At 39.7% G+C, this 15,073-nt stretch overlaps 1 protein-coding gene across 1 annotated transcript; it reads left to right on the top strand.

Annotated features, from left to right (window-relative positions):
- The first annotated feature begins 8,823 nt into the window (after nt 1–8,823).
- Nucleotides 8,824–15,052, top strand: ormdl2 (ORMDL sphingolipid biosynthesis regulator 2). Its single transcript, XM_041945086.1, has 4 exons — nt 8,824–8,867; nt 10,475–10,648; nt 11,259–11,410; nt 14,250–15,052. Exons 2-4 carry the CDS (start codon nt 10,475–10,477, stop codon nt 14,383–14,385), a joined length of 462 nt encoding a protein of 153 aa, XP_041801020.1. The 5' UTR covers nt 8,824–8,867; the 3' UTR covers nt 14,386–15,052.
- The last annotated feature ends 21 nt before the right edge of the window (nt 15,053–15,073 follow it).

The following is a 15,073-nucleotide window of genomic DNA, read 5'->3' on the forward strand; positions in this document are numbered from 1 at the left end:
CTCTCGGGCACCAGACCCACGGGCCGTGAAGGCACCATACTTCACCATGTAGTCATTACAACCTTGATGCCAAAAAAGTTGTGACACTGTGTAAAACATAAATAAAACAGAATGCGATACTTTGGTAATTATTTTTGACCTGAACTGAAATTGAAATAAGCTTTTTTTCCATTTTCCATTTTTGTAAATATATGCTCACAGCATACCCGACCCGACCCGAGGCTGACGGCGGGTTCGGACCTAAAAAACCAAATTGCCTGTTCGGTTATTGTTTCGGGTCAGTTCGGACAGAATCATGCAGCCCGAGCCGCACTCTAGTTTAAGCTAATTTGACGAACGACAAATAGCGCTGAAGTGATTTGTCGATTAATTAAAAATGTAAAAAAGATTTAATTGACAACTGCTTTAATAAGTGAGAAATTGTTGTTTTTCTTGTTTTTTTTTCTATTTTATATCATATAAAGCCAAATATCTTTGTGTTTTGGACTGTTGGTTGGACAAAACAACGCATTCCAAGATGTCACCAAGGACTGAGGGAAATTGTAGCAGTATTTTTCTGTGTGTCTGATATTTTATAGGCCATTCAATTCATATGAAAAAAATCTGCAGATTAATTGATAATTAATATAGTCCTTAGTCGCAGCCCTGCAAATCCGTTTCAGAAATATGCACCATGTAAACTGAAATGATTATGGCCATATGAAGGGGCCCGGTCCCCAATAATTACTTATTTCATTAAAACTGTGCTGACACAGTGCACATTTCCTTCCATTTAATCAAAATACTCAAACTGACCTACTTCATTTCAGCATCAGGTTCATTAGCATTTGGTCTGTGTTCATTTGAATTAAAGAAGTAGTAGCATGCTGTCAGTACCCTTTCCACCTTTTTTAAATGAATAAACACCAAAAAGGTCTGCCTCCAGATCGTCAGTCACTGTAATGACTACACAGACTTAGTTTTTCTGATAATATTGTTTAGCACGGTAAATGAGTCAATAATAGGCACTTTACCACTTAATAAAGAATATAGAACACAGACGGGAAAGATGAAGGAAGCACGAAAATATCTTATGTCTTCCCTTATCGCTTTTTCTTTGAAAAAAAATTCAGTTGAAAGGCAAAGGTTTTTCTCTGGTAGAGAAGAGGGGCAGATCGTGGACACAGATGGAAAGTTTATCCAGCCAGTGTTGGAGGATTCAGTTCATTATAGCCCTGAAACGTAAAGGTTAAACTCACATCCACGGCACAGCCACAGATGTGAAACTTGATTACAGCTCATTTGGTTAATTGGTGTGTCACTCTTAGTAATATTGTCTATCGCTCTCTTGGCTGGAATACACTGTGGGGATAGATCATTTCAGATAATGATATTGACTGTATGTGATGACGGCACTTGTCCTTTTCTTCCTTTTTGTTTGTGTGTGTGTGTTCACTAACAATTACGTAATGTGATTATTCTGACTTTACGTTGCCCACACATCCATCCTCACACAAGTCTTCCTGCTTGTGCGTTACGCGATAGCTGATGCGCGCTCACTTTGGACTCACCTGAGGGATGCCCAGGAAAACCCTGCGTTGAGTCACTGGCCCGGTGTGGAGCTCATTCAAATCATTTAAAAGCAGCGGGACTCGCAGCACTCATCACTCACAGGGACGAGCGCGCAGCACGACACGCAAACTCACCAAAAGCCCACCATGGATTTCTGCCTGCCGACTCTTTTCTTGCTCTTCGCGGCTGCGTCTTGCGCCCCAGCCGGGCTCAGTCTGCAGGATGCATGTGCGGATGTACGGAGCAGCTCTCTGGCGCTCAATCGCATTGCCAAATCTCTATCAACAGAGGTAAGCGCTTATTTATTTCATTAATTCGGAATTATTTATGCAAAATACAACCAAAACACTGAAAATAAGAAGCTCCAGGAGTATTATTATAGATGTGGTGTATTGTGTATGAATACACAATAGCTTTTACAAAATATATTTTTTAGTCAGTTCTAATATATGTTAAACACATTTTGAAGCGTTTATTACCAGCAACATGTCTCTATAATATATATATATATAATTGTTAAGTGCAGACTGAGTTGATTTTGCTCAAACTGCTCAAACTGTCAGTTGCACTAAGCCCACTTATACTCTACCAGCACAGTTTCTGCACATACCAGCATTTATCCTTTGATCTGTCTATTATTTAATATAATGCAACAGTGCACTGAGCATGTTTGTCTCAAATGGTCTGTAGACAAGAAATGGATCCACAGATGTGTCAGATTTCTCCACCGGACTTGTGTGGATGGAGGCAGAAGATATGTGTGATCCTGAGGGTCTCAAGCAGAAGTCTGGGGTAAGCAACAAACCATACAATAAATACAACAAATATTATATTAATGTCATTATATGCAATGATAGTGGAAATAAATGTGCTAAGGAGAAGTGTAATATACTTCCTTTCAACATAAAAGACTGAGTTCCTGATTGTGATGTTATTTCTAAGCTTTTTTTCCCTGTCTACTTCCTCAGCCATGTATTGGGAAGATACTCAGTGTCCTAAAAAGCTACACGTCTGCAGTGGAGAGGGTTTCTGGATTCCAAAGCTGCTCAGAGTTTGTCACGAAAGTGAGGCCAGCGATGCATCGACTGCACAAAGACATGAGCAAATGTGTGAATTCGAGGGCAGGGATGAATCACCAGCAGGTAAGCTGGGTCGACACAAATAAATGTTTTAAAAAGTCCAACAAGCTTTGCAAGACAATGTTTTATTTCCATCGGCCTCAGATGTCTGGTTTACTAGAGCATCTTGTTGGCTCAGATTAAAACTGAACAAAAGTTTCACGTTCTTTTTTTCTGATTTTACAGGACATCAGTCATGAAAAGGCTCAGCCCATCGCCCGCTGGCAGGAGGATCTGCTCTGCCACTACATCATGGACAGACTCTTCTCCTTCTCCATCCTCACCGCTCGTGTGTTTGCTGTTGGTGATCCGGCTCGCCACGCAGAAAGCTCAGCCGAGAAATGCATGTAGAGCATGAAATGCCACAGTGTGCCGCTGACGTGCAGCTGTGAATTGTACAATGATTCTTTTCTTGATCACATTGATCACTCTTGTACAGCCTTCGTTGGCTGCTGATGTATTTACAACAGTATTTCCAGCCTTTTTCTCCCATGTACACATGCAATGTATTTCCTATGGAATTATTATCAAACATATTTATGATCATATTTATTGTATTTATTATTGCTATTTATTGAAATCAGTGTGTTATTGTCTTTATCTCTATGTATGCAGAATAAATACAATCATAATAAAATATATCACTTACATCATCGTATGTGCTGTGGTTCATAAATGATATCACAATAATGTTTAAGGCAATTGTTCCTTCCACTGAAAACAATAATGCTAAATATTTCCTCATTTAGGAAATATCTCCTCATGACGTTTTAGGAAGTTACTTACACTCGTCTTTTCTTCGAACGAATTCCCAAAACAACACCTAGACAAACATGCTGAAACAAGAAGGAAGCTGTGCTTTCCTAAAACATTCCTGCTGCTCTTCGGTGATGCACAGCTTCCTGCATGCTTCCTCCTCGTCAGTGTGTTTGTCAGAGCAGATGTTTTCACTTCAGTTCCTTCACATTTCTGATGATGCAACACTCAACCAGCAGCAATTCACAGCGAAAAAGGAAGATGTCATGTTCGAAGGGGAAGAGGAAGCAGCAGTGAGCTCAGCGTAAAGGTACCAGATTGCTCAACAAGGAAGTTTGTTGTCTGAGTGACTTAATATCCACAATTCATTCAAACTCTCATCATGCACAGGAATCATGTCTTTGATGGTAAAAAAAAAAAAAAAAAAAAAAAAAAGTAAGGAAAAAAAAAGGAAATTAGCTTGCACTTAACCTAAGAACATATTGTCCAATGTGCTTCATAAGAAAGGCGAGAGACTATGATCAAATAAGATGCACAAACAAAAGGAACCAAATGCATAAATTAGGAACAACACAAGAGCAATATCAAAAATGCACAAATGGCCCTGTGGGGCTGTAATGCTCACTGTAAAGAAAAACAAACTGTGGAGAGAGGGTAATATCAGAATAAAGATCTTTGGCAGCCCATAAATCTAAAATAATTAGATGTAAAAATGTGTTTCAATAAATTACTAAATGAATAAAACACCCAGACAGCCAAAGTTCCTCATGGTGTCCCTACATGCAATCCCAGGGTTATGTGTAATGTGTGCTTTACATCACTTCCTTGTATAATTTCTCTACACACCGCTCATGCTACCAGGAAGTAATCTGCTCTGTGTGACAGTCTGTGGGGTTTTATTTTAATTCCTTGCGCATTTGTCCAAGATATGTTTTCCTCAGTGTATTCTAAAGAATTGGTTTCCAGGAGTTTTCTGTTTCCTACGTGACTCTTCTCTTATCTGAGAAAACTGAGCTGCTACTGCAGGATAATCAGAGGAGTCCGTATCTCAACTCTTATCTCAGAAAAACCTGCCTAGCTGCACCTCAGGATGAGTTTATTCAGAGCAACCAACATCATTTCATTTGTGAGCTCCACAATGATGATCTACACGGCTCCACAGTGTTTCTCTGTTGACTGTGAAGTGTGACGTTCAGGTGTCGAGTGCTTTGCTTTGTGTGTCTGAGCCACGCAGGGAGAAGAGATGATGCCAGAGTTTCACCGATGCACAAGCAAAACATTCAGTCTGGTGGTCAGGTGCATACACCATTCAGTGAAAACTTTCCGTTTAACATCTCCGTTTCTATTGGGCAATTTTCTGCAATGTTGTAAGTCAGTTAGGATTTATGGCAATACTGGATTAACTGGATTGTTGCATCAGTCTGATGAACAGCATTGATTTGTCAGGTACTTAGCAACAGACATTCATTACACTCTCTCCACAGTTTGTTTTCAACTAATTTTTCAAGAAAAAGCAATACATCGTAAGATAGCAACACTGTGAAATAAAATTAATATACAGAAATAGTAGATTACCGGCCACCCCTCTACACTCAAGTAATTTCATATATAAAACTGGTCCTTTTGAATGTAAAGATAGCCTGTTGATAAAAATCAATAAACAGAGTGTTGAAAAAAAAAAAGATAACCTGTTGATATTTATGTAAAAACAACTAATGTACATGGTGTTGGCTTCTACTTTCACTTAAGTAGAAGCCCAGAGTGAATACACTCCTTTGCAAGTCCTGCATTAAAAATATTCAAGTTAGAGTACATGAGTATTATGAGCAAAATGTACTGAAAGTATCAAAAGTGGAGGCACTCATCATGCAAAATGCCATTATTCAGAATGTTATATTATACACATAGATTAATCTCACTGATGTGCTAATGTGTAAAAGCTAATTTTTATTCTTTTCTATGCAGTTGGATAGTTCATTTTATAAACTGTTCATCTTGATAGTTAATCCTGGAGAGAGCAGTTGACAAAACAATCTCAGCTCAAGGCCTATAAATATACTGGCTACACATATGTAAAGATAAATAAAGATTTTAAAAAATCCATGTAAAAAATATGTCAATGAATGACTCAGTCAGCATGCTGAAGTTCCTCAGGATGTCCTGCACATCTAATCCATATGTAATATTACATCACTTCCTTATTGAATTTCTCTGCACACCGCTCATGCTACTGGAAAGCGCTCTGCCGCGAGTGCCGGTAAAGACCTTCATCTTTTTTTACAACTCAAAAATTGATATGTTTTGCATATAACATCCAAATATGCAAAGTAAGGAGTACCTACAGATGTAAAAATAAATGTAGTGGAGTAAACAGTGCAATATTTGCATTTGAAATGTAGTTGAGCTGAAGCATAGCCGGATTAACCTGTTACGGGCCCCTGTGGCAAAAATCTAATCTTACTGACCGCACACCTGCTGCCCTCTGTGCAAACTGTATGCACTGTCAACTTCAAGATAAGATAAGATAAGACTTTATTAATTCCCGGCCAGGGAAATTCGGGTATTACAGGCAGCAGGCAATAGCAGTAGAAAAAATTTGCAACAGAATAGAGAAATACAAAATACAAAATTAAAGCTGACGATATATATATGTAATTTTTATACAAAGGACTTTATAAAAGAAAGTCCTGAATGTAGAAAAGTATATATTGCCACAAAGAACTCTTAAGAAATATTGCCATAAAAATATGATGCCAAACATTCTATAGAATTTCACAGTTTTTACACAAATTGCACGTGGGTAGAAATTGCATGTGGTGGGTACAGATAAAGTAAGTACAGCATTTACACGATTGCACAGTAATAAATATATATGCGTCACAGTAGAATGCCAGTATGTATGCATAGGTTGAGTACTTAATGAAAGTGGCCTGTCCTGGACTGTGCTCTGGACACTACTGAGGATGTAGGTGAGAGGAGGATGTTAGCCAAGTTGACAGCTATCATTGACAACCCCTCCTGCATGACACAGTGGGGCCCCTCAGCAGCTCCTTCAGTAGCAGACTGCTGCATCCACCCTGTAAGAAGGAACGCCACTGCAGATCCTTCATTCCAACAGCTGTCAGAGTGTTCAACTCCAGCGTTGCTTAATGTAGCACTGGGTCCATATTCAGAGTGTTTTTATTATTATTTTTTCTTTTTTTGCACTGATGTGTGATTTATCATACACGAATTCCCTTGCATTTCTTTTTTTCTGCTCTTATTGAGTACTCCACCTATCAGTAAAAAATGGTATTCTACTGTGGCATATACATATTTATTACTGTGCAATGGCAATAATGCTGTAGTCACTTTATCCACCATGTGCAATTTGTGTAAAGTCTGTGAAATTCTGCAGAATCTTTGCCAAACTGCCATTACCTGCTGCTTTTAAAACCCAAATTTCCCTGGCTGGGGATTAATAAAGTCTTATCTTATCTTATCTTATAAGATATTGCAAAAGGTAATTTGCGTATGATAAATCACACATCAGTGCGAAACACTCGCACACACACTCTGACAGTTGTTGTTGTGAAGGACCTGCGGTAGCGTTCCTTCTTACAGGGTGGATGCAGCAGTCTGCTACTGAAGGAGCTGCTGAGGGCCTCCACTGTGTCATGCAGAGGGTGGAAGGGGTAGTCAATGATGGAGGTCAGCTTGGCTAACGTCCAGGACAGAACTAGCTCTCCTGACCAGTTTGTTGAGTCTCTTTCTGTCCTTTCCACAGTCCCAGCAGACCACTGCGTAAACGATCGCTGATGAAACCACAGAGTCATAAAAGGTTTTCAGCAGTGTCCTACATACTCCAAAGGACCTCAGTCTTCTCAGCAGATGGAGACAACTTTGGCCCTTCCCATTAGGTGCAGCACAGTACTCCTACAATAATGATTCTGTTTCATCAAACACAACTATATTTAGGAATCAAGTCAAGGCAACAAAGTTAACCTGTAATGCAGGATTCACCTTAGCTGAAAAGGGATTTGGGTGGTGCAAATATAATGTTTCAAGTGGCATGATGTTGAAATACTCAAGTAAAACACAAATACTTCAAAACTGTACTCGAGAGCAGTATTTGAGACATAACGCTGGCTTCAGACCATGTTTTTTTCTTATTGGCAACTAAGCCAATTAGACAAACAAAACAAACTGTGAGTTAATCTGTCCCTCAGTGCTTTCCAACTTCCTCAGCCTGCCACACTCATTCATTCGTTTTTGAAAAAGGGTCAGGAATTTCCCCCAAACAGCTGGGCACTGCTTAGTAAACTTCACTCAAGCTGGAGTGAACAGCAGCAGGATGGTGCACATGACATGGACCAAGACAGTGCCCGTGTTCACAGTCACCCAGTGCAGCAGCAACAATGTGCTTTTTGACAACAATGGAGGTCTGTGGCAAAGAGGGAAGCTATACCAGGCTTTGCCAACCCAGCCAATACCCTACTTAGTATGATATACAGTATAAATATGAAAACTACAGCGTTATCACCAGACATATCCATTCAGTACTTTCCACCACTGCTTTCAAACCACTTTTACAGGCCTACAAATGCCAAACCCCTCTTACAGTCCAGGCTGTTGACATCAATGGTAAATGGACTGTATTTATATAGCGCTTTTCTAGTCTGCTGACCACTTAAAGTGCTTTACAACACAAGCCTGCAATTCACCAGTTCACCCATTGTAGCATGGCCACCTGCTCATTACGAGCATCAACACACTCACACACCGATCACCATCAGGAGCAAGTGGGGGTTCAGTATCTTGCCCAAGGATACTTCGACATGTAGACTGCAGAGGCCAGGGATTGAACCGCCGACCATCGGATAAGTGGACGACCTCTTGAGCCACAGTTGCCCCCATGTTTGCAGTGCATTTTTTAAGTAGCAAATGGTGTCATTTTTTAACTTTTACATTTAAAAAACATTTAACAAAAATGATTTGGTAGTTATCGTGTTTATGGCTGCATTACTGACCCACTGACCACATTTGATAGAATTTAACCTTTTGCCTGGTGAAGCTCCACCTGAGAGGCAAACAGAACAGGTGCAAACCATGTGACAGCTGAAGTAAAAGCACAGTGAACGCAGCAGGCTGGCGAGTAACACCTCAAAAGCCAAGTGTAAACACTCATCCCTTTGTACACTGTTATCATGCTGACATTTAGTAGCACCATGGGAACTGACAGCGATGTTAAACTATTGATGACATTCTGGGGTGTTGCGGTCCTGGGAATTTCTTGGACGGCAGCTTCCCCCGCTCCCCTGGTCACCTGCCGCCGGCTGGGACAGGAGAACACAGGCTGGAGTTTCAGTTGATGCCCGGCGCGGTACAACCAGCCCGAACCTACAGAAGGCGGGGTTAATGAAAAACGAGGAATTTCCTGGTGAGCAACGACAACACAGGAAGGTAAAGTTTTGCTCCGTTGAAATGTAAAGCTGTTACCCTGGAAAAGCTGCCCGGGCGAGGGTCATTTATCGCAGTTTAACAGAAGCTGTTACCCCCCCAGTATTAACCTGTGGTCTGCGACCCTTAATTCATGATTAACGTAACTTTGTCGTAGCGTTAGCTTGTTAACCTACAGATAGCAGCTCAACTGTTAGCTAGCTTGCGTACGTTATATTATCTAACGTTAACTATTAAGATAAAGTTAAAAGGTCTGGGCGTTGAGTGAACGGTTACTGTCTTGTCACTTTAGGATAGTACACAGTTAGTCGTTATTGCGACTTAATCGTAAGTTTTTGCTCTGGCTAGTGTGATGAATGCTGCGGCTACATGTAGCTGAGTAACTGAGTGACGGGGAGCCGTATGAGAGAGGAAGCGCTTGTTTAGTCAACCCGAGCAATTCCGTTGGGCGGAGTCTTTTTCCCCAGAGTTGTTATAGCATTTTTTTCCACACATTTTCGATTAATCGTTTACGCCATTAAATAGTGCAAAATGTCTGTCGCAAGATCCCAGAGCGCAAAGTGATGTCTTCAAATTGCTAGATTTTGTTGACCAAATGCCCCAAAATATTAAATATTTGCAAATATTAAGGACAGTGAATAGTACATTACTGTACTAATGCAGAGTATTGTGTCTATCCAAGCCCACACAAATGTAACAGTTGCAAAGTAGTTTTAATCAGTTAGCACTTACAAAGATGCAAAAACAAATTAATTAGCATTTTAATTTATAGTGAAAACTAGTTAAATAAGAACATAAATTAAAGGTACACAAAGAACCTGAAATAAGTGTATGTGTGTGCATTTGTATATATAATGTAATTGATTCATATTTGTTAAAGTAATTGAGTTATTAGTCAATTAATCAATATCCAGAGCTGTGATGATTTGACATTGACACGTAATAGATCAAACATTAATTGATAATCATTTTGTTTGTTATTCCATAATGTCAATCTTAATTAGTTGCAGCCTGACATGTATCATTGAAAAACAAAACAAAGAAATTCTCTGGTTCCAGCTTGTCTCTGGCTGAGGTGAAGATTTACTGATTTCTTTGTCATTGTAGAAGTTAAACATCTTTGGGCCGCTGCTTGGACAAAGCAAGGACTTTGAAGAAGTCACTGATTAATAGTTAAATTGAGAAAATAATTGTCAGATTAATCAATAATAAAAAGTCAAATCATAGATAGTAAGTCATAGTTACTTACGAATTAATAACGTTAAACACTGAAAAAGCAAACTATAAAAATGAACAAAAGTGCAATGTGATGAGTGTAACTATTGTAAATGCTGCACTTTCATCACATTTGTCTTGCTGGCTGATGATATGAAGCAAGCAGGGTTCTGCATTGCTGTAATTATGTAGTTGATTTTAATAGCATAGTTTCAGCAGATTGACTGCATCACTTCTTGCCATTTATGCTTAAAGTTCTGCAGTTTTCTCTAGCAGTCTCTAGGCAGGTTTAAGCTTTAGCCTGCTTGCTAATATCATGCTATCATGCCTCTTCAAACAACAGGCCCTTTTTTTCAGCATCCTGACCTCTTACGTTTTGTTTCTCTGTGTTCCAGATGAATGTGGGCGTAGCTCACAGTGAGGTGAACCCCAACACGAGGGTGATGAACAGCAGAGGAATATGGCTCACCTACCTGCTGCTCACCGTCGTGTTGCACATCGTCCTGCTCAGCATTCCTTTCTTCACTGTGCCGCTCGTCTGGACCCTTACCAATGTCATTCACAACCTGGTGAGTTAAAATGAGCCTCTATAATATCTCTGCTGCATTAAAAAATTGTGGGCTTGCTTTCTTCTAAGAGTGAAAACACATCACACAACTCTTCCCAGGTACGCCAACGTTTTTGGCAATCTTGCCTTCATCAGGGTGACGTCTGAGGCTGTTCACAGTTTTCTCAGACATCACCCTCATGTGTTGTGATGCAAGACATTTTATTTTTGATGGACTTACGTTGGCATTCACACTGGTCGGCACTTCACTGTGTGTGCGTTCTCACGTAAAAAACTGCGAACAGTGAAGATACAGCCTGGAGATGCTTAGCTTAGCTTAGCACACATATTGGAAATGGGGGGAAACAGCAAACCTGGAGCTGTTCAAAGGTTAAAAAAATCAATATTTCTGTAAATATGCAATGCTTTCCTATTTGGGATCATCACCAAAAATTTGTTGTTGAATTGCCACAGCTGCATCTCTAAATGATTAAGTATGTGGCAAGTCTAGACATAAGTCTGGCACCTTTACAGCTGGTGATGAATATAATTTTGGTAAATATCCTCCATGCTGTCTGTCTTTGTGGCTTATAGTAGCTGTCTGTCTCTTCTGTGTGGTTTGTCTTGTCCAGGTGATGTACCTGTTTCTACACACAGTGAAGGGCACTCCGTTTGAGACACCAGACCAAGGCAAAGCTCGTCTGCTCACACACTGGGAACAGATGGACTACGGAGTCCAGTTCACATCTTCGCGAAAATTCCTCACTATCTCACCAATTGTTCTGTAAGTATGTTTGCAGGTTGTGTTGAGAAGTCATCTGCAGTGCTGGACAGTTTGCCGGTACTCCCTAAAAACTTGGTATTTCACTCAGGAGCGGTGCCTTGTGTCCTGCGTCACACGCGTTGTGTGCCTGATGCGCCTTCTCGTTGGCTGGCTGAATTTTGGATAAGCTAGCAAAACCGTAACCTAAGAAGTTAATTATTAACCTAATTAATTAACCTAATCTTTGCCTTAACCCCAAGATTAAACCTACAAGAGACTTCATACCTTAGTGTAACTTCAAACAGAAATGAATTCTTTATTTTTTTGTGATCATCAATTTGCGATGCTGGTATGGCTGCAACTGTGACAAAACATCCCTGCAGATTTTTAAATGACTTTTACTTGACTGTTGATAAATTCTCAAATTGCCCATTATTCCATTATACTGAAAGATTTGCACAACTAAATAGTGCTCGAATATATTGACATTGAGATGAACCAAATTATGTCCAACAACCAAAATCTGTTCAGATTCCTTATCCTGCTAGCAGTGTAGTATCTTAAGCCTGTTTTGCACTTCCTTTGGGCTTCCTGCCAGATTTGTTTTTCTAACCCAAACCATGATCTTTTCCTAAATCTAACCAAATAGTTTTGGTGCCTGAACCGAACCAAACTAAACCAAAATAATAAGTCAGCTAAGTCTAAAAATAAAAAAATCAACATTTATGTTTGATTTAACACAGGACACAAACTCCTGTCTCCTGAATGGAAGTAGAGTGTTTGACCTCTTTATATTTTGTTGCCTGACTTCCCGAAAGCTCTCCGGCAGAAAGCCCTGAAGGCAAACTTTTCCCATAACTGCCCAAACCAGCTTACGAGGCCGACTATCAATCATATCATATACATAGGTGTGACACCAAATATACAAATTAGAGGAAAAGTCATGGAGCTCACTGTCCTGAAAAAACACGCTTATCTGTGTGGAATACCAAGTTCTTAGGGAGTCCCCAGTTTGCAGTTTCTCTTTCATTATGATGGCTTAATCAGCATGTAGATAAATATGTGGGGAGGCAGCTGCAGTGGGTCTTTTTTTGACTCACATGTCCAGGCTGTTGGCAATCCTCTGGCCTTTTTGGACCTTCTGGAAACAGCTTTAGGCTAATTAACCTGCCTTCAGTTCTCATGTGGCTCATATACAGTTTACAATGACAACAGTGGCAGATTTTCTTCTTAGTACATTTGGAAACAATGGCTCTTTGATTTCAGACAGTCGTAGGCAAAAAGTCTGCTTCTCATTTGAAGCCTGCAACCACTGATGTTTGTGTCTAAAATGACTGAATGACAACTGTTGCTAGCATATTTTTATCAGCTTTAACTAGCTAGCTAATTAAGCTAACGCTAGCATCATGATTTGGTTAAAGTGCTGTCTCCGGCTGACAATCTAAGGTTTCCAGCTAAGTCATTCTTAAAGCGGTCTTAAACATGCACTGGATGGCTACATACGTTTAGGATACTGGGCTAATGCTGCATCTCCCAGGACGAATCAGCATCCTCACCAGTTGAAGAATACATTTAACAAGTTAAATGATAGGAAATTGAACTGAATAAACTAAATAATATTTTTTTTCCTAATAATCTTCTCAGTGTCGGTCAGTCCATCACTTTGTTCCAGACTGAAATATCTCAACAACCAATTCATCCCCTACAGGACGAATTGCATTAGCTTCAGTTATCTCCTGTCTTTATTCTAGCACCGTCATCAGGTCAAACTTTTGACTTCTCCAGTACCTTGTGTTCAGTGCTAATTAGCAAGTGTCAAAATGCTAACACGCCAAACTAAGATGATGAACATGGTAAATATTAATCTTGCTTAGCAGCAGCATGTTCACATTGTTATTGAGATAATATTGCTGCTTGCATTTAGTATTTCTTACAGCCTCACAGAGCAGATAGCTTGGCTGTAGACTCTTAGTCTTGTTGCAGTAAAATTGATTCTCTCTCACAGTGTTGAACTGCTGAGTAAAATAAAAACTGTTGGTTGTCTGCAAATCCTGTATTTTGTCTTAACCTAACGAGGCTCATCTGCACACTTTTCACTGAGGACATAATTCTAGACTGAAGACTTTTCATCTTCACCTTATGCTCCAGCTATAATCGATTCAGTCATTCAGCCATGACACTTTTGAGATTAAAAGGCTGTTTAAAGGTAACCTGCAGAGTTTTTCACCTCTACTAGCACTATGGAGCAGTTTTCCTTTGAACGTGTCCCCATTTTGTTTGTCTCGTGCACACAGGTACACAGTCTTACCAATGGTTTCACATTATTCCGCTGTTGTAATGTGCCAAGGTTTGCAGCGATGCATTGGCAGAGGCACGAAAGAAGAAGTGCATGCTAGTAAACAGGGATGTAAACAATGCAGGTTTCCAAATTTTATGAAAAACCATCACTTCATGTGTTTAATGAGGAAGGAAATGTATTCAGCGTATTTGCTAGACCTCAAGGATACACACAGTTTATTTTAGTAACGCTGAATTTGAACATTTGACAGACTTGTTTGTTTAGAAGAGGTCTGCACAATCACGACAGATAAGTTGAAAAGGAGGATTTCATGATGAATATTAATGTTAGTTTTATTTTTTAAGACCCTCTGACACATTTCTTAAACTCACCAATCAGAGAAGTGTCACAGAAACAGAAACAGTGCCATGCTGACTGAGGTGGTTTCTACGATTGGTTATTGGGTCTAGTTTCACTTTTTCATTGCACATTTAAGAATCGGTGTTTGTCATTTATGTAGTTTGGCGATAAATGTTGATTGTAACGTGCTAATGCTACACTGACACTGTTCTCTCTCTGCAGGTATATTCTTGCCAGTTTCTACACAAAATATGATCCCACACATTTCCTTATCAACACAAGCTCCCTCCTTAGTGTCCTCCTCCCAAAGTTGCCTCAGTTTCATGGAGTACGGATATTTGGGATCAACAAATACTGACAGAACTGACTTACTGGATTTTAACCACCAACACTGGACTTGCAGTTTTCTGTTTCTGCTGAACTATTTTATGTTTAGAGGTTGAGGAGAAAACAACCAGTTGGATTTGTCTTAACTGTGCACACTGTGTGGAGTAATGTGTGACATTTGCAGTTTGTGCTGCCTCTTGGAGCTTGGAAAAAAAAAGACGGTAAAAGCACCACTGCTGTACCAAATGTCTTTTTTTTTTTTTTCTTATTGATCAGATGTATATCAAAAGCCAGACACTTTGTTCTTGGCATCAAGCGAGAGCAAATTTGAACTGCACTGCTTTCAAATTTATGTTTATTGATGATTTTAAAAATGTCATCACCCTCTGTCTCGGCCTCTCTGTTAGAAACTGCACATCTGTAAAACTGTCCAGCTGTTGTGAATGTGAATGAATTCATTGTGGCAGTTTGGTTCATGCTCTAATAACACTTGCACAAGTTTCCGTTTTCTTTCATGTTTTTTGTTTTCTCGATTTACTGTGAACGATTTACACGCAGCATGCATTTACACGGCTACAATAAACACTGCAGTCTTTACTTTGCTGTTATACACATAATCATGTAATTTACTGCTTGCTTTAAGCTGGATGTCTTTTCCCACTTATAAAATGAGCAGTGAACGCTCCACGGTGTGTACACACGGCTGTCTTATCATTATT

Source organism: Chelmon rostratus, chromosome 10 (assembly GCF_017976325.1).
Source record: "Chelmon rostratus isolate fCheRos1 chromosome 10, fCheRos1.pri, whole genome shotgun sequence".
NCBI classification, from domain to species: Eukaryota; Metazoa; Chordata; class Actinopteri; order Chaetodontiformes; family Chaetodontidae; genus Chelmon; species Chelmon rostratus.